Source organism: Macrobrachium rosenbergii, chromosome 8, assembly GCF_040412425.1.
Source record: "Macrobrachium rosenbergii isolate ZJJX-2024 chromosome 8, ASM4041242v1, whole genome shotgun sequence".
Taxonomy (NCBI): domain Eukaryota; kingdom Metazoa; phylum Arthropoda; class Malacostraca; order Decapoda; family Palaemonidae; genus Macrobrachium; species Macrobrachium rosenbergii.
The window spans coordinates 42,492,907-42,514,242 of NC_089748.1; the positions used below are offsets into that span (position 1 = coordinate 42,492,907).

The following is a 21,336-nucleotide window of genomic DNA, read 5'->3' on the forward strand; positions in this document are numbered from 1 at the left end:
TCTTGTGGCCAATGAAGAGCCTCCTGGGGTCACCCTGAGACAGGTGACAACGTAAGGTTCAAACATCTGTCTGAACAAGGGAAAGGCTTAAACAAAGAGGTTGTTCACTGGGTGTTTAAAGGTCTCCTCCAACATAGCCTATGGATATGGGGCAGGAGAGCAAAACACTTGGAGCTCTTTAGCCATGTAGTCAAGAAGCTGATTAACAGTGTTTCCTAAACCTCGAACAGCCTTTCCATCCTGTGCAGGTACTGGGAATACTCTGAACATATGATCTGCCCCTGGTAACTGAGCTAGTCTGTTACTTTTTTTTTTCAGACAGACACCTAAGGAAACTTCTGGCTGACAGTTTCATGGTGTAGCTAAACGTCCACTTGTGCACTTACCTTGGCAATGGGCAAAGGGAGTGTACGATCATCCTGCACTCTCTCATCCTCCCCCCACAACCAACAATAGCCACCATGACCATGACCTTGTTACCATGCTTCAGTGAGCGTTTCCAGCTCATGCCAGGAATACTCTTAAATAGGATACACTGGTCTGCATTCATGTAAGAACAAACTACATTATATCTCATTAGTATCATGAAGTTAGATAGTGAATATTTACTAAAATAATTTGGCCATTCATCAACTCTGTGAAGTTTACAAAAAGCCATAGCGAACAAGCAAGTAACACAGCCTAGGAAATACACATCTGCAGATTTTGCCTGGAAACCACAAAGGTGGTGTTATCAAAGCACTGCTCTAAGTGTGCAGCCATCAAGTGCCTAATTTTCCCCCCTCGGGTTGTTTCTGCACCTTGAAGTTTTAAAACCTTTCATTTCATGATACGGACAATAGTTAACAATATAACACATTAGGTTAATTCAAGTGTTTATCAAATTATGATCAAGAACAACAGAACATCATACCTTGCCATGTATATTGATGAAATTAAAACCAATTCAATCCTATCCTATATTACATAAAGTTGCAAAGCCAACTTCTGAATACTAGGGTACTGGTAGATGTGTTTCTCAGTTTTGTTTTACAACAGCTCCAAAACAATGATAGGGCCAGATGCTAGAAAACCTTTAATATATGTAAATAGTAATTTAAGAGGTATTACACTTGTAAGTTAAGAGCCATCCTTGTATTTTGCTTTATGACTTACATTACTTAGGCAAGGTTAGGTTAGGTTAGGTACATTCGGGTCGTTTCGGCTGTAAGCACGTTTACGTGCAAAATGGGCACCGTGTTTAGTACCAGCCCCTTGGGGATGTACGTAAAACATGAAATAATACTGGTAAATACCATAAACATAACGGTAAATACCATAAACATAACGTCTTACATTGTTTTGGATGTTACGGCCTAAAGTGACTTACGGCCGAAACGACCAGGACCGGGTTAGGTTAGGGTAGGCTAGTTAAGAAGCATCCCTGTAACTGGCCTTGTGACATCTATATTACACAATGTGTTTTGTGATTGATAATGATTATAGGCATACCTGTACACCGTGTATTTGGCCTGATGCTTGGGCAAGTAGGTAGTAGGAGAACCCTAATCCTACTGGGGTATACCAGATACAGACACCATTACAGTACTTTACTGACTGTTTATCTCGTGGTTTATGTTGTATGGTACACTTTTTTTCCTTAAACCATTAGTTTCCCACTGAGGTCTCCCCTCATTGCTATAAATTATGTTTGAGGAAACCCAAAAAGAGAGGTTCTTACCTACAAGTCGGAAATGCTTAAAACATGAGATCTGCAAGATTTGGGCAAACTTATTACCTACATGACCCAGCAAGAGACCAAATTTTAGTGATGAAGCCAGGCATAATTCAAGTCAATATGTCAAATTAGATATGCTTACCCTAACAACATTAGGGCAATTCTGCAAGTACAGTATAGCCTTGACACAGCCAATAAATTAAAGTTGGCCTTAAACTTTGTAAGCTTCTGAAGTTGTCTGACATTCAAAAACTGTGATTTCTCTCTCTGATACCCTAGGCAACCTACCCTTCAACTTACAACTAGTTATTTGTGAATAAGACATGAGTGATGGAATTTCATCAAGGCCACTTTGCATCAAACAGCACTGGAGGCGATGATGAAGAATTACCCTACAAGTTTTGGATATATTAATTTAACTATAGTACAAATTAATTTCTAACTTAATAAATGAACCATATGAATCTCTTGACTGTTAATTTTGTGTTTTATGCTTTTTTGCTATTGTTTTGTTTGCACAAACCAAGTGTTTTTCTCTTAGTTTTCAATAATTCATATTAGGACAACTCAAGTTGCAAAATTAGTTGGGAAAACAAAATGTTCCACACATATTGGCACCAAATGGGAAAGCTGTACAAGTAAGGATGTTGTACAGTGGAAAAGAAAACTATTAAAGTTAAATGCCTCAGAAAATTACATACAGTAAAATACAAAGTAAAATTAGGCAAAATATAAACTGTGACTCAAGTTAACCTGCTTAACAAAAAAAAAAAAAAGAGCCTAGGTTAGTAAGCTAACCTTGATTGTAGACTTAAATTATGTTACGAAATAACTACACTACGGAATGATAGCCCCTGGGGTGATTGTATGATATATTGGTTTCCAAAAAAATAATACAAACCTTGCATTTTTCTGATTTTTTGTGTTTTTTACTGTAATTGGCATTGCACAGCAATACTTTCTAGAATTGTCAATGTCCTTGTAACCTAACTGGAATTATCTAGAGACTTTCTTTTGTTTTTTGTTTTTAAATGTCTCATCCCATAGTGATTTGTCTCATTAAATCGCAAATACTGTAATAATTCAGATGTCAAATGTAATTGTCCTGATATCGAAAATACATCCAGTAATATTGGAACCTTAAGCGGAAAATTTAATTTTTAAAAAATCTGGTCAAAATGTGGATGTTGTAATAATTCAGATGTCAAAACGTAACTCATCAGACGTCAAAAATAAACCCAGACACTCCCATAAGGTACGGCCCTGACTTAAGCAGTTAAAACCAACTAAAACGCCAACTGGTTTTAGTTCCTAGCTACTTCAGTTCAAAAATGGTTCCGCCAACCTACAAAAATTTGGCCAAAACCACCAAAATCACATGACAGTCTTCTCAAACATCGCTAGAGAGCAGTAAGTCGTCAGGTGGGTTGGACGGGTTGAATAAAAGGCTTCGCTTGGGTTTCTAAACAGCACAGCTGTTTTCATTGTACGACGTCTATTTCACATAAATCGCCCGTCAACGTTAATAAAACGTTAAATGAATATGCCACGTATTTTCAAATAATAAATTCCAACCGTTTAAAGCCTGATAACACAGGGATAAATCAAATAAAACCAATATAATTTCCAATGGGCCCATCGCATAAGGGGCCGTCACGCAAAACCACACAGACGCCCGAGTGAAAACAACGACTCCTCCATTAATCTTGGCAAAACAACGCCTAATCTCACGTTATTTCCAGTTGTTTCTCTCTACTTACACGCAGGAGGGTGCCCGCCTTTGATTTCTACGTCCTCGTTGGATGACATCGCGTAAAAATATCAAAAAATTATCAATAAGGCGAAGGGAACCGAAGCGCGGTCTCAAATACACCTGATGACAACTACGTTTCTTTCAACGATGATGACTGACGATGCTGCTGCTGCGGCCATCTGGTGGCCCAATGTCGCACTACGTTTGCACCTGATGACTGTCCGTTTTGCCCGGGAAATTCATTTTTAGTTACGATTAACTTCAGTAATTTCATATTTTTGGGATGATTGGGGCTGCAGGGTCACTTACGCTGTAATTTCATTAATTATTCTATGTTTTGCCGCCCAGGAAATTCATTTTTAGTTACGAATAACTTCAGTATTTTCATATTTTATGGGTGATTGGGGCTGCAGGGTCACTTACGCTGTAATTTCTTTAATTATTCTATGTTTTGCCCGGGAAATTCATTTTTAGTTACGATTAACTTCAGTATTTTCATATTTTAGGGATGATTGGGGCTGCAGGGTCACTTACGCTGTAATTTCATTAATTATTCTATGTTTTGCCGCCCAGGAAATTCATTTTTAGTTACGATTAACTTCAGTATTTTCATATTTTAGGGATGATTGGGGCTGCAGGGTCACTTACGCTGTAATTTCATTAATTATTCTGTTTTGCCCGGGAAATTCATTTTTAGTTACGATTAACTTCAGTATTTTCATATTTTATGGGTGATTGGGGCTGCAGGGTCACTTACGCTGTAATTTCATTAATTATTCTATGTTTTGCTCGGGAAATTCATTTTTAGTTACGATTAACTTCAGTATTTTCATATTTTAGGGATGATTGGGGCTGCAGGGTCACTTACGCTGTAATTTCATTAATTATTCTATGTTTTGCCCAGGAAATTCATTTTTAGTTACGATTAACTTCAGTATTTTCATATTTTAGGGATGATTGGGGCTGCAGGGTCACTTACGCTGTAATTTCATTAATTATTCTATGTTTTGCCCGGGAAATTCATTTTTAGTTACGAATAACTTCAGTATTTTCATATTTTAGGGATGATTGGGGCTGCAGGGTCACTTACGCTGTAATTTCATTAATTATTCTATGTTTTGCCCGGGAAATTCATTTTTAGTTACGATTAACTTCAGTATTTTCATATTTTAGGGATGATTGGGGCTGCAGGGTCACTGTAATTTCATTAATTATTCTATGTTTTGCCCAGGAAATTCATTTTTAGTTACGATTAACTTCAGTATTTTAATATTTTATGGGTGATTGGGGCTGCAGGGTCACTTACGCTGTAATTTCATTAATTATTCTATGTTTTGCCCAGGAAATTCATTTTTAGTTACGATTAACTTCAGTATTTTCATATTTTAGGGATGATTGGGGCTGCAGGGTCACTTACGCTGTAATTTCGTTAATTATTCTGTAAAGTACATTGAGAGCGTGTCCTGAAGACAATCAGTTATAATACAGTGTGATCAGGGAAATTCATTTTCATATTTTACGAATGAATGGGCTGCAGGTCACTTATAATTTCACGAATAATGAATAATTCTACTTATATACTGGAAGTGTATTCTGAAGACAATCGATTCGAACACCGATACATTCACAAATGTGATCAGGGAAATTTATCTGAGTTACGATTAACTTATTTTCATATTTTACTGATGAACTGGCCTGCAGAGTCACTTACACTATAATTTAATGAATCACTCTATAAGTATAATTAAACTGAGCTCTAAAAACACCAATAAGTCTTAACTATACAGCTATATTCATGAGTGTGATCAAGGTTACTTCATTGCAGTAAGCAGCTGAAAAAAAGAATGATAGACGAAAATATAAATAGGCAAAAGAATTTACGCAACATACAAAATAAGGCTCGATTCATGTGAACCATGAAATCACACAGACAAGTACGCTTAGTCACATGTTGGATTTTATCTAACACTTGTGTAAGTTCTCTTTCAGTAGAGTTTGTCATTTGATTAACTTATCACCAACTGTTTACAGAAAGACCCACCAAATATGTGTATATATATATACACTATCTGTGACCCACAGTTGACTTCCTATATCAATGCTTAGATCAACAAAGGAAATGGTTTTTAATAGGATAGGCCTAAATCGTCCTTCCTCCACAGAGAGAGAGAGAGAGAGAGAGAGAGAGAGAGAGAGAGAGAGTCAAGTTTGAACCAGATTCGTCCAGACTTACGCTATCGAGAATTCACGCATTTACTCTTTATCAATTCAGCTTTTTAATTTCATTTATTTTCAGCCAATTCACCAAAGTTCTCTTCGGGCTTCGAAGCTTACGATAATAACTAACTTTTTTTATATAAACTGTATAATTCAAACATCATGTAGGCCTAATAAATCCCGAAGAGCAGATGTTATACATTTTTTCTGAAATTCCTAAGATTTCCTACTAATCCTTTCCAGTTCTTAAACTGACAGTAATCAGATTGGATTACACAAATTGGATTACTTAAACGACATGGCTGAGAGACGTGTGACTATTCCTACATTCAGCTTTTGTTCACGCTACGGTGTGACGTCACTGAAGTGAGCAGGTTACAGGCAGCCTTGCACAGGAGACGCTATGAAACTTGATTTCCCATCGACACGTTTCGTCCTTGGGAACCCATCCAGACTGAATCAACCCTTTGCGAAGCCCATGGTGACCTTTGCCCCCCTTCAAAAGTAGATCTGTCTCCAAGGGGCGCTTCAATATCGGGCCACACAGATAACAAACAGGCGCTTCTATCTGTGATGACGGCGCAGTAGAAGCAAAGGTTTGATCAGGTGTTGTAATGCGGACAAGTATGGCGAGGTGTTTTGGAATATGCGATGCTATTTTGGAGATTCAAAAAATGGGATAAAAATTGTTGATTTATTACATCCTAAATTTGCTACTTTGTTTTAGTTTTGAGTTTAATATAATTTCTCAATGACTGTGTGCTTTTCTTTGGCAATCTCTCTCTCTCTCTCTCAACACATATACAAACACACATAGGCCTATGTACAGATATATTACTGTAAATACATGCCAGATCTTAGTAGGAAAAGATACATTACAATAAAAGAGCAACATACTAAAATGGAAACTGAGTGTTCTCTTCCCTTATGCGTGTGTATGTTTGTTCTGACAAAGAAGCTATGTTCAGAATAATGGCTTAAAGGAACACTACGCCAGTCACTACCTTCTCTCTGGTCACTACACTATTCAGCGTTCAATTGGTAAATCAAGAACAAGCTATTCGTTTAGAGAAAAAACTAAGGGTCTTCTCTTATTGAATATAACCTACTGAGCAATATACATCTTAGTTAAACTGATTATGCTGTGACAATATTGCTCCCAAGCCTAATGCGAAAGGTTTAAAGGCTAAACTAAAAACATTATTGATAAGTGACCCCAGATACAATCTTTAAAACACATATTAGCAACCTCTTCGATCTGTGAGGACTCTGAGGAGAGAGAGAGAGAGAGAGAGAGAGAGAGAGAGAGAGAGAGAGAGAGAGAGAGAGAGAGAGAGCAGCGTCCGATATATAAACATCCAAGCATTGACCTCGGTGGTCTCTTCTCTCCCAGCTGCATTTCTCTCCATTGCTCTAAAGGAATCTCTCTCTCTCTCTCTCTCTCTCTCTCTCTCTCTCTCTCTCTCTCTCTCTCTCTCTCTCTATATATATATATATATATATATATATATATATATAATTGGTTGGTTGATTTAATGTGGTAAGCTGGCGTCGCTACAGCAGAGGTCCTGTACACCAAAACAGCTATAAGTTTGTAGTCATTATCTCGATAATCAACTGATCTGATGCGGCCCTAATACCATACACATCTAAAATGTGGAAGTCTCTCCTTTCCTCTGTGTTCTGAGATTTACCTAACTTCCTTGTAAGTTGCAGCAGTAACCAAAATCCTCTTTGTACTGTGACAGAGCTCGATTTGGGCAGCCACGCCCACAAAGGTCTTTTTGCCAGGAAGAAATATAATTATCATTATTTTAATTCTAATCGGGGACCCAGGTTAAGTGTCATAGACACTACTTGCCCCACCAAAGAACTGGCAGTCATAAGATGGTCTTTATTTCCCTTGCTTCTTATTACAGAACTGAATTTACAGAAAGTTCTAATATTTACCAAGTGGCCATGCAATGCACACTATACTTAACAATATATTCTTTTCTGGGAGTCGTACTTATAAAGTAAATGCAAGTGTGAGACTAGACTTAAAGGCTGAACGAGAATAAGATGGAATTGAATTGTTAAAAATCATATGGAAATTTACAAAACTAACGGTCTGTTAAATTTCCACTAATTAATGAAGATGGATGAAAATCATTTTCTTAAATGTGCTTGGTATCAGTACAAATCACACATCAAGTTTTAACACAAAGTCGGTCTAGTGAGACAGTTTCATTTCTCTCTAAGAATTAATCATATTTGTGATTTACTTTCATTATAAAGGAGGTCAGTTCACAAACTCTAAGCATCATGGGTGTAACACATTCCGAAAAACAACCATAGCAGACATTCAACAATTACAATTCAATACAATAAGCCAACTTTCGAATTTTCAAATTCTTTATAATACAAAATAATAAGACCCTGATGTGAAAATTCAGTTAATGCGTGCCATGGAATTCATTTAACCTGTGAGATTCCAGTACAATTCTCCTTTCTGCGGGTAATTCTTTGTCTATTACTTTTCAGAAGTTGCATTGTTTAAACTGGATTTATGTACAGTGTTCATATGTTTGTTTTATAACAAACATTCATTCTTACTGCAATTTATTTTCCTTATTTTCAAGCAATACATAGCCAAGAATATGAATTTCGTCCCGATTGACATAAAAAACTAAGAGATAGTGTTAATTTCAATACAATTTTTTTAAACGAATTAATTTCCACTTAAAAGTGTTGCTCTCGTTTTAGCTGAGAACTCATCAATAAAAAAAAGTAGGCTCTTCCTCGATATCTAAGTTTTCTCTTATATAGTACTACCATGCAACTTAACCGATGAACACACCCCAATGTTTCAGACCCAAGATAATGAGATTATCCTTTATCCATTTATTTATCTATTCTGCGAATGCAAATCAGCTACTTCCCGGTCCCCAACGAAAGATAATGCGATAATTATGCGTGCTGACGTTATTCCTCCAGGAAGATCAAATATAATAAAAAAAAAAAAAACTGCACAACTAAAATCTTTCAGCCGCGAAAGGAACTTGCTGTCCCAAGGCAAAAGATCTTCGTCACGAGGAGAAGGAGGAAGAAGAAGAAGCGGAGGCGGCGAAAGAGGCAAAACTGAAGATTCCGAGCGGCAATAAATTCTGATTTACAACTGCAATCGTCGTCCAGAAACATCAAGTAGTATCTAGGGGAAGGGCGGAGTCGTTCAGACGGGTTCCCCGCCCCAAGACCGGTTTGAAGGACATTTGAGAAAGATTGTCAAGGTCATCATCACCACCACCACCATCGAATGCTTTTGCCAGTCGACTGGCTCCTTCCTTCCTTCCTTCCTTCGGCTGCTATTCGGTGCATCTGTTTCTCATTCCAACGCCACTCATTTCCTTTTGTCAAGAAGCAACGCCTCCTGAGTTTGACTTGGCTTGAATGGAAGGGATCCCACTGGTGCCGGCGCTGCTCCGTGAGATTCGGTAGTGGCTGGGCTCGGCAGCGTTTTTGTCTGGTCGCGTTGCTAAATGTACTTCTTGTCTTTATTCCTTTGTTTTTCGTCTGAAAGTAGATCATTTCATCTCGCTCCCAAGATGAATTATTCGTGCTTGCTTGGGAGAAGTTACACTGTTTTATAGTTACAGATATATTAGTTTAAGGGTTTGTGTGTGTGTATGCATACATATACATGTACGCATACACGCCCAACCTAAACTGCACGTCAACGTAGTTATGTCTTGAAATATGGGCGTATTTATGTGTGTGTGTGTGTGTGTGTACGTGTGTAACTAAGATGAAAAAAGGTACATGCAGGAACTGGGATACAGACTTCAAATATCAAAGGTAACTGAATCTATAACACAGTGCATTTAGTACACGAGCCCCTTTCTGACCAGAATAATTTCATGGTAAACTACGTCTCCAAACGCCTGAGTCTACGGAGACCTTTCGTTTTTCTTTTGTTGGTCTTTGTTTTAGCTTCTTGTTAAATTATATTACGAAGCTGAGCCTGATTTGCGACAGATAAACGGCATAACCGGCTTTCAGACGCAGTATTCCGTGTAAATCAGTAAACAATAAATAAATAAATACAGTCGATGAAGTTTGGGGTCGCGTAGTGCGAACTTGCTCCTTGGTGGTTGCATGGCTTCCTAATGTTCTCTCGCCTCAGCCCCCGGGAAAGAATATGATTGCATAAGGCGCTTGTGTATGCATGTGTGTGTGTGTGTGTGTGTGTGTGTGCTTGCGCTCATACTGATGAGCTTGTGGTGAGCTACATTATCTTACAGGTTGTGGAAGGACGAAAATATGATCGGATGAAGGGATTATAGACTCTTCAGATAAACTTTCTGGTTTATTTACGACAAGGGATTGCTGGCTCTAGAGATACATACCTACACATTTCTGATTGATCTAAGGCAAGGTATTACAGGCTCTAGAGATATATTTGCATTCCTGGTTTATCTAAGGCAAGGAATTACAGGCTCTAGAGATAAACTTTCTGGTTTATCTACGGCAGGACCCAGCTTGCATCTCGCAATGTCAGAAGCACTGGATGGCTGTCATAGACAACCATCTGTGCAGGTGCAAATCTGTTAGTTTTATATATCTCTGCGATCTTTGCTACTTGTCTTTAAGCTTGGGTACATTCTTCTCTTGCCGCCTCTCTGTGCGGATGTTTATGTAACTGCGCAAAGTGATTCTCTCCGAGGCCATTTTGGTGTAAAATACAACAAGAGTTGTAGAGCAACCGAGACTGGCAAGGTTGCTCAAATGACACATCGCTTGACAAAGGATAAACAATAGTTTTCTGTACATTGGCAACAGTTTCCAACTATGGCCACCATTTTCGGTGTAGCTTTCTTTTTTTTTTTTCCGCTGATTTTAGGACCTGTCAGAAACTTTAGGCCTATTAGGGGGTTCTAGACGATAAAAACTTTACGCAATGGGTAGTTTATATATACATATATATATATATATATATATATATATATATATATATATATATATATATATATGTATATGTATATGTATATTCCTCTACAGTGAATGTTGAAGGCTTCTCACACAATACTGACGCAAAGATATTTTGAAGGAAACTTATGTTATGTGCAGCTTGTCTCAGTACCCAGTCTACGATGAAAGGTTTATATATATATATATATATATATATATATATATATATATATATATATATATATATATATATATATATATATATATATATATATAGCTTTGTGCAGCTGTACAGGCAGACTGGTTAAAATTACGAAGCCACATGATCTGGTCAATCGAACAATTCCACAAATGTTTCAGACGATCAACTTCTTCAACGCAATATTTCAAGTGCCAATAATCTGTTACCTAGCAAGCTGCATGGACCGCCTCATACGGCACCACTTTTTTTGCACAAACTGCTCAGCTGACACTTGACCGTTTTTCGTTTGAACATCCACAGTTTTGAACACACCTCCTTCTCTTCTCGTGCACACACGCCCGCCCATTTCCCAAAGCCATATAGCCATCCCATTTTCTATGCATCGTCCCTTTTTCTACATTTCCCATACCTCCCCCAACCCCAACCCCCTCCCTTTTCCGTTATACTTGCTCCCAACAACCTAATCTTTCTATCGTCTTCACTGCTATGCTGACCTTATGGGAAGAATGGAACTTTTTTTATTATGTCCATAATTATGCACGATTTTATACATCTTTCTGACGAATACATTAAGTCTCTTTCGCTTAATTTAGACCTTGTATAAATACACTTTATGAAGTGTCTGTGCGTAGTTTGCCTATTTATATTTCACAAAGGTCATGTGTGATGTTGTTTGGTCTGATTCACAAATTTCATATAAAAGAGCAATTATATTGAAATGGCGGTGACATAATTACAAGTGAAAATAGAAGTAGTATTGGTAGTATTATTATTATTATTAAAGTAAATAATTATCCCATTCGCTCTCATTAACCCTTCATTACCGCATTACCTACCAAGAAAACATTATAAAAAAACAAAACTGAATATGGACAATTCTCATTAACCGTTAAAAGAGTTGACCCAAAAATTTTCAGCGCAAAAATAAATAAATATATAAACAAATAAAAAAAGAAGTAAGTAAATACAAGAAGCAAATAAATAATAGAAGTAAATAAATGAATAAATGAATAAATATTCAAATAAGTAAATATATAAATAAAAAATAAAAGCAAATAAGCAAACATATAAATAAAAAATAAAAGCAAATAAGCAACTATATAAATAAAAAATAAAAGAAGTGATTAAATAAATAAATAAATAAAAGGTATATAGCACAGAGGCCACATCAATATGATGGGGGATGTCACCTTCATATCTTATCTATGCGTAGGCAGGTGATTGTGGATACACTGGCTTACCTGCCAACCAAACCCCCCTCCCCCCCACCCCCAAACGCTCACCTGTAAAAGGGATGGACAGGTTCACTTTCCTTCGGGGGTCATGTGCTGAACTTTAGCACTTACTAAGAAGAAGAAGAAGAAGAAGAAGAAGAAGAAGAAGAAGAAGAAGAAGAAATGAGGCTAATCACTATATTGGCTACATTACCCTAATCTTTAGTTCCAGATTGCCACCGTAAGTGTTTTTAAGAATAAATGTATGATCAAGGAAGAAGAAGAAGAAGAAGAAGAAGAAGACGAAGAAGAAGAAGAAGAAGGAGAAGAAGAAGAGGGAGAAGATAAAGAGAGACTAATTACTATATTGGCTACGTTACCCTAATCTTTTGTTCCGGATTGGAATCGGAAGTGTTTTTAAGAATAAATGTATGGTCAGGGGAAGAAGAAGAAGAAGAAGAAGAAGAAGAAGAAGAAGAAGAAGAAGAAGAAGAAAGAAGAAAGAAAAAAAGAAAGAGAGAAGAAAGAGGAAGGAGAAGAAAAGAAAAGTGAGACTAATGCTACATTGGCTACGTTACCTAATGCTGTTCCGGATTGGAATCAGGTGTTTTAAAGAATAAATGTACTTATGGTCGGGGAAGAAGAAGAAGAAGAAGAAGAAGAAGAAAGAAGAAGAAGAAGAAGAAGAAGAAGAAGAAGAGAGACTTATCACCATATTGGCTACGTTACCCTAATCTTTTGTTCCAGATTGTCATAGTAAGTGTTTTTAAGAATAAATGTATGGTCAAGGAAGAAGAAGAAGAAGAAGAAGAAGAAGAAGAAGAAGAAGAAGAAGAAGAAGAAGAAGGAAAGAGACTAATTACTGTACTGGCCACATTACCCTAATCTTCTTCCGTACGAGATTGCCATCACAAGTGTTTTGAAGAATAAATGTACGGTCAGGGAGATGGAAAAGATAATGGTATAAAAGAAGACAGAATCTCATTACTGGTATGAATAATTATCTCTTATTCTGTCGTATGTATTTACGAGGGATTTTACCGTCCAACAGAGAAACGTAGTGTCGAAAGAAGAGGTCTATTTTCTTGGGACAGGAAAATGGCGATCATGTTTGCTTCAATTTTCTTTTTCTTTTTTTTTATCTTTTCGTACAAGGTCATCATAGCCGATAGTCAACGGTTAAAGAATTCTTTTGCTGAACTAAACTCTCTCTCTCTCTCTCTCTCTCTCGTCCGGTGCATGACTGTCCATAAGTAATATTCATACAAATGAAGGTGGCCTTCATATTTTTATGGTATTTAAATGATATACAGTCCAACAAACATACTAAAACAATGTTCTTTTCGTAAAGGAACGCCGACTCCTTTTCCGAGAAGGAAAACTGTCGACCGCATCTAATTTCCTAATTTATAACTCATGAACAAACATTAACTAACCTCCCGTTTCGTTTATTACAAAAACATGTAAACAATTCGCTCTATAACGAACGGGTGACAATGACACATCACGAATCACGGTGTTACATCTTTAAAAACATCGATGATGGTTATACGTTTCGGCTTCATAACAAAAGAATAGCAATATAATTTATGTTACTCTGCTTTGTTTTGCAAGTCACGTCTCGAGACGGATTTCCGCCCGCGTAACAAACAAGTGTGGGTCAAGTTGAACGAGGCCGGATCGCCGTGGTATTTCCAAGGCTTGATTGAAACAAAAAGTATTTAGTGGTTCGTGCTGATGTTTTTATTTTCTTTAGTTTCATTGAGAGAGTGTAAGTTTTTGCAGATTTTTGGAATTAAAATAAAATTATAAGTAACTTTCTCTCTCTCTCTCTCTCTCTCTCTCTCTCTCTCTTCTACGTGTGTATATATGTGTGTGTATATATATACAATATATATATTTGTATGTATGGAGAGAGAGAGAGAGAGAGAGAGAGAGAGAGAGAGAGAGAGAGAGAGAGAGAGAGAGAGGGCATTGTGGTTATTATAATTACTCACGTACCTGGTAAAAAGTGACCAGCAGCTTCTACAGTATATATATATATATATATATATATATATATATATATATATATATATATATATATATATATATATATATATATATGTGTGTGTGTGTGTGTGTGTGTGTGTGTGTGTGTGTGTGTGTCTGTGTGCGCGCGCCTTGCGCTTGCTTGCATTTATGGCTTCGCATCACTACAGAATACAAGATCACCCCCGTCTTCAAAAAAGCGTATGAATACAAAACAGCGATGAATGACACATTCTGTTCGCCCCTCGATGGGGTGCCATACATGTTTGTTTTTCAGTCCACTTGCCACAGGGGCAGACGCCGTATCAAAAAAAAGATAATGAACCGGAAGTGTACGATAATCACGCCTGTCTTCTCTTACATCCTGTCCCGTACGTGTTATTCACGAACGTGCAACTGCAGAGTCAATTTGGCTTTACAGAGCAATCGTTAATATCATATAATCTCTTATTATTACGAGCAGTGCTGTTATTTATGCATTTTTTTTATCTAAACTGATACGTATTTTTCCTAGTTATGAATAACAAGGTTGGCGACCCGTACGATATATTCATTTACATATTTAAATGGAATACTCGAGTCTTCTAGTGTCAATTCCCGTCCAGATATATTCATTTATATCATTTGCATATTTAAGGTATATCACGTATAATATATCGGTTTATATCATTTACATATTTATGATAAATTGCGTAAAATAAAATCATATATATCACTTACATATTTAAGATATATTACGTAAAATATATTCGCTTATATCATTTACATATTTAAGATGTATTATGTAAAATATGTTCATTTATATCATTTACATATTTAAGATATATCACGTAACACATATTCGTTTATATCATTTACATACTTAAGATATATTAAGTAAGATATATTCATTTATATAATTTACATATTTAAGATATATTATGTAAATCATATTCGTTTATATCATTTACGTATTTAAGGTATATTACGTAAAATATATTAATTTACGTCACATACGTATCTATTGATATTCTCGAGTTTTCAATTTTCAATTCTACTCATTGTTTTCATTTTTAAATTTACGCTTCTACAAAAGGTCTAAAATTTTTATCAGTTTTCACGTAGACGTTGCCACCTGGCGATCCATAAATTAAAGGAGTGACAATGATTAAAGGATTATGAAGGATTGTAAACTCCGAGTAATTGATGCTATCTTTTGTTTTACTCTTAAACATCACTTAGAGCTGCATTGTAGTGAAAATTATACATTCTATAATTCACGAACTGATGCAGCTTTCCCTTGGTTTATTTGCAAAATTTGAAAATTACTTTTAGTTTTCTGTAAAAGAAAACTATTGTGCCGGCTTTGTCTGTCCGTCCGCAATTGTTTCTCTCCGTCCTCAGATCTTAAAAACTACTGAGGCCTGAGGGATTCAAATTGGTATGCTGATCATCCACCCTCCAATCATCAAACATACCAAATTGCAGCCCTCTAGCCTTAGTAGTTTTTATTTTATTTAAGGTTAAAGTTAGCCATAATCGTGCTTCTGGCAACGATATAGGATAGGCCACCACCGGACCGTGGTTAAAGTTTCATGGGCCGCGGCTTATACAGCATTATACCGAAATCACCGAAAGATAGATCAATTTTCGGTGGCCTTGTATGCACGCTGTAGCGGCTGTACAGAAAACTCGATTGCGCCGAAGAAACTTGGGCTCATTTTTTTACTTGTTTATTATTACTGTCGATTTTACCATTTACCCACTGGTATTTCTTAAAATATACGCCACGGAAAGAACAGCTTTATGCTAATTTATCATATAATACTTCTATTCATTAGAAAATGTGGCGTGTCTACTCACAGAATGACTAAATTTCACTATGCTTGTCAAAGTTGTTATCTAACCTGTAGATGTAGATATGAAATATATTAAATATGTACCTAATAAAGTCATTCTGTTCATTTTCTCTTTTTATTTATATGGTTGTTTATACGATACAAGAAGGAATGTCTATTGAATTTTTAATCTATCTTATTGTCCTTCATAATGATAACCAGTCTATGGTATTTGTTAACATTAATGTTCCCCATTCATCTAAGCTACAGCTGCATCCTTTCACGAGAGAGAGAGAGAGAGAGAGAGAGAGAGAGAGAGAAGAGAGAGAGAGAGAGAGAGAGAGAGAGAGAGAGAGAGCTTACAAAGATTTAGCTATATTCTCTCACGAGAAAGAGAGAGAGGGAGAGAGCTCTAACTAAGCTTAGCTACGTTCTCTGACGAGAGAGAGAGAGAGAGAGAGAGAGAGAGAGAGAGAGAGAGAGAGAGAGGATCTAAGCATTAGCTATGTTCTCTGACGAGAGAGAGAGAGAGGATCTAAGCATTAGCTATGATCTCTGACGAGAGAGAGAGAGAGAGAGAGAGAGAGAGAGAGAGAGAGAGAGAGAGAGAGAGAGAGGATCTAAGCATTAGCTATGATCTCTGACGAGAGAGAGAGAGAGAGAGAGAGAGAGAGAGAGAGAGAGAGAGAGAGAGAGAGAGAGAGAGAGAGAGAGAGAAAATCATAGATTCTACGGTAACGTTTTCAATTCGATAATGAGAATTACCGAGATAATTCTATAACTCGGCATCTGGACTAAACTTTATATATGAAAACGGGACAAAACTCGCCCTCAAGGGAATCCCGAGTATGAGGTAACTTTTCTCATAAACCACTCATGAAATGTCCGTGTGCAGTGAGTGCTTTGTATTCAAAGCAAAACAACGTCTGCAAGCGCTCTTACAAAGGAAGTCCGTGACCTTTTGATGCTAGTTCGCTAACGCAACAGTATCATAGTGAATAATGGAGAGAGAGAGAGAGAGAGAGAGAGAGAGAGAGAGATCTAACTAAGCTTTAGCTATATTCTCTCACGACAGAGAGAGAGAGAGAGAGAGAGAGAGAGAGAGAGAGAGAGAGAGAGAGAGAGAACTAAACTTTAGCCTTCTCTCTCACGACAGAGAGAGAGAGAGAGAGAACTAAACCTTAGCCATATTCTCTCACGTCATAGAGAGAGAGAGAGAGAGAGAGAGAGAGAGAGAGAGAGAGAGAGAGAGAGAAAGCTAAACTTTAGCCATATTCTCTCACGTCATAGAGAGAGAGAGAGAGAGAGAGAGAGAGAGAGAGAAGCTAAACTAGCCATATTCTCTCACGTCACAGAGAGAGAGAGAGAGAGAGAGAGAGAGAGAGAGAGAGAGAGAGAGAGAGAGAGAGAGGGGCAACGCATGACGTAAAAAGGCTCAAGACGTACACAATTCTGCTCGTTAAGAAACGCTTCGCCAGCACGAGATAAGCGTTGCAAAGCGCACATTTGTATTCACAAGGAACTGATTTCATGCGCAAGATTAAAAAACAAAATGAGAGGATGATGAGTGAAGAGACAGCTGTCTTCTTTTCTTCTTGCTATTCTCTGTAGCTGCAGAATGCATAGTCTTCTGATTGCTATACATACATACATATATACATATATGTATATGTATATAAATATATAATATATATATATATATATATATATATATATATATGTGTATATATATATATATATATATATATATATATATATATATATATATATATTTGTGTGTGTGTGTGTAGGTTATCATAACAAAGCGAAACAACAACTGATAATTAATGTATTTAAGTAATAATTTTTATTCTATATATATATTTACATGAATATAAGATCATTTTAAGTGGATATCAGGAATTCGAGAGTCAACCAGTCATTCGTTTTTTTTCATTCACAGCTAATGAATGCCAGTTATCAACACCACTATAATTTCTTAACTATATATTTAAAAAATGTTTTCGCCCCACAGTGAAGCTCCCTTTGGGGCCATATGCCTGAATTAAGCTAATTACCAGGAGAATCTCCACCGGCAATGTGATATCACTCACGAATGTTGTCAATGAGGTATTTCTGTTGAAATTATGTATATCTAACGTATGTTTTGCTTGCTCTTGCATTTCGCGGTTACATGAAGATATATGATAGGTTTGTTTTCCTGCCGTAGCAAAAAAGAAGGGCAGCCCAATTTTAAAGGTGACAAAGATACTCACCGGATTTCTTTTCCAAGTTCTTTCAATGGAATGGAATGGAATTAAAGCTTAGGCCAGAGGCCACGCAGTTATCTAACGTAACTGCATAAAAGTATAAATAACGAATCGATTGCCGTTTGTAGAATACAGCGTTTACGCCAAAGGCCAAGCGCTGGGATCTACGAGGTCATTCAGCGCTGAAACGGAAACTGACAGCAAAAAGGTCTGGAAGGAGTAACAGGATGAAAAACCTCGCAATTGCACTATGAAGCAACTGTTAGGAGAGGGTGGAAAGTGAGATGGAAAAAAGAGAATACGAACGGAGGCGCAGTAAAAGGAATGAAAGGGGTCGCATTTAGGGGACGAAGGCACGCTGCTAAGACCCCTTAAGCTCTAACCACCCCCTACGGCAAAGTTCTTTTAAAGAAACTTAATCAATTTGTGCCCTGCTCCATTAACAGATGCCTTAGAACTTTATGACTCTCAATACTTATTACCTTTCAAATAAAGTGGGTTTGTAAACTTCACCGAGGTAATGTTCCCACTGTTATTGTCTTGTTTATTGCATGCTAACGATGAGGTTTGCCTTGACGTTTCTCTAGCGAAGACTGTTGCTTCATTCTTGGACATTTGTGATGTTGCGTTTTACTGCAGTTGCTTCTACCTCCGCGTGGGGGGGGGGGGGTCCGCGAGGAGACGACATATTTCATTCTCAAATTAATTGTTGTATTTGTGTTAAGGTCTCGTGTAAGGCTTCAGAATACACACACACATACGCACACGCATACACTTCTCCCTGGCGTTTTGAAGTCTTAAATGGTCGAGTGCTTCAGTACACTAATTATGTCACGTGCAACCACGGTTTTTTTACACTACCTGTTTTGTATGCAGCGTCGGAGCGGGCAAAAAGCTTTATTTTAGCCCTTTGTTGCGAAAACGTTCTTCCCAAATTGGTTTTCTGGTGTTGAACTGCTTTAACAAACAAGTAATGAAAGATTATATATATATATATATATATATATATATATATATATATATATATATATATATATATATTGTACATTTATATATATATATATCTATATATATATGCATATATATATATATATATATATATATATATATATATATATATATATATGATTATTATCACTTTTGTACGTGATTCATTTATCACACATTACCACAGGTAAAAAAATAAGAGACGGGGTGTAGGTCCTGACCGGTTTCGACTTTATTTCCAAGCCATTGACGAAGCCATTGAGAATGGCTTTAACAAATATCATTCAGCAAGATGACGAGTTACTCTCGCACAAGGAATGTCGACGGGGACCAAATAATTTCTCCATGGTTCATGATACATGATAGTATACATGACATGAAGAACGCACAGCAGAAAATCATCAATGATGAAGAATGCGAAGTGCAACAGACACAAAGTATACTTCTCTATTTTTTCCAATAAATATTTTTTTTTTCTGATGCAAAGATCGTATGACGTCGTTACGTAAAGTATATATAACTTCTTTACAAGGGGTGCGGTATTATCTGATAGATATTTCGAAATGTTAGTCAGTATCTGATTACATGGTCTGCTTTGAAAACTTGTTTGATTGGTATGTTGTTTAAAGACGAATTTCATGACATACTGTATATACTGTATACATATATACACATATATACATACATACATACATAGCCTACACACACATGTATATATATATATACATATATATATTATATATAATATATATGTATATATAAATATATATATATATATATATATATATATATATATATATATATATATATATACTGTATATATTATGTGTGTGTGTTGTGATATTACAACTTACTCTCAATGAAAACCAGGAGATGGCAAGTAAAGACGGGCAATGCTCCATAATCAGCTGTCAGTGTGCGAGGAGTGAAAACATATCACTGTTATCACAAACCCGGAGACCGAAGTCTGCCACGTGATGTGAATTTCTGGCAATCGACACAGCGCCACCTGTTGGCGTGTCTTGTTTTACCAAAAATTGTTCTTTGCAGGTACGTTTATGAGGACTTCATGTTTCGTTAGTATCGTGCTCTCTCTCTCTCTCTCTCTCTCTCTCTCTCTCTCTCTCTCTCTCTCTCTCTCTCTGGGCTACAGTTTTTGCTTTTGTTATTTTCGATTGAAAATTATGTACAATGATGTAACGTAACAGGGCCTTTTCGATTAGAAATTATACAAAAACTGAAAAGTCTTGTACGTAATGAGTTCGTTTCGATTAGAAATGATGCGAAATCTTTGGAATCTTGTACTTTGAACACGCAGTAAGACCTTTTTAATTAAAAATTACACAAAAACTGAAAAATATTGTACTCTGAACACGTAATAAGCCCTTTTCGATCAAAAATTATACTAAAAACTGAAAAATCTTGCATTTGGAACACTTAACAAGTGCTTTTATATTGAAAGTGAAAAATCTTGTGCTCTGAATATGTAATAGGACATTTTCGATTGAAAAGTATACAAAATCTTAATAATCTTGCACTGAACACGTAATGATGAAGTTGTGAAGATAATTCCTTTCCTTCACTCTTCTAATTCGTAAATTATAGGTTTAATGTTAGCTAAAAGTTAACTAAAACATTTCAAGATCATCACATACAAGCCTATTATAAGGTTAATTAGCTGAAACATGTGCAGACTTCCTTGAAAACAAGAAGCGGTTCTGAAGTCGAGATCTCTTATGAACTTATTAAACTGAATATAAAATTTAGGCCACTGAAAATTATGTTGAAACAATTGTACAGAGAGGGTGGAGAGTAAAATGGAAGAAAGAGGATACGAACGGAGGTATAGTAAAAGGAATGAAAGGGGTTGCAGCTAGGGGCCCTACGGAACGCTGCAAAGAACCTTAGTAAAGCCTACACTGTACCAGGTAGGGGGCACTGACGGCGCAACCCCCCTACGGGAGAGATTTCTATTGAGAAGGAGAATCTGTCTGAACAAGCGCCTATATCTAAGCCTTGCGAGACAATAAAGCTATTTAGTTTTCCTACAAGGGAACGGCATACTACCTTTAACTGGATGAAGATTGTCAGATCACGAAAACAACCGAAAGGTAAGATACTTCAATTCCACACAACTTTTTTTCTACTGATCTAAAACTACACATCTCTACATCTTAAGCCTTACTCCTGGAATGGAATATA

At 36.6% G+C, this 21,336-nt stretch overlaps 1 protein-coding gene across 2 annotated transcripts in view; it reads right to left on the reverse strand.

Annotated features, from left to right (window-relative positions):
- Positions 1 to 21,336, reverse strand: part of LOC136840755 (death-associated protein 1) — a 33,562-nt gene that overhangs the window by 5,856 nt on the left and 6,370 nt on the right. The window contains exon 1 of one of the 2 annotated variants that reach the window (XM_067107605.1): positions 3,478 to 3,654. The exons of the other annotated variant lie outside the window; for it this stretch is intronic. Coding sequence (XP_066963706.1) covers positions 3,478 to 3,526 — 49 coding nt within the window. The 5' untranslated portion in view covers positions 3,527 to 3,654. Of the gene's footprint in view, positions 1 to 3,477; positions 3,655 to 21,336 lie in introns of those variants that run through there. 2 annotated transcript variants of the gene reach the window in all.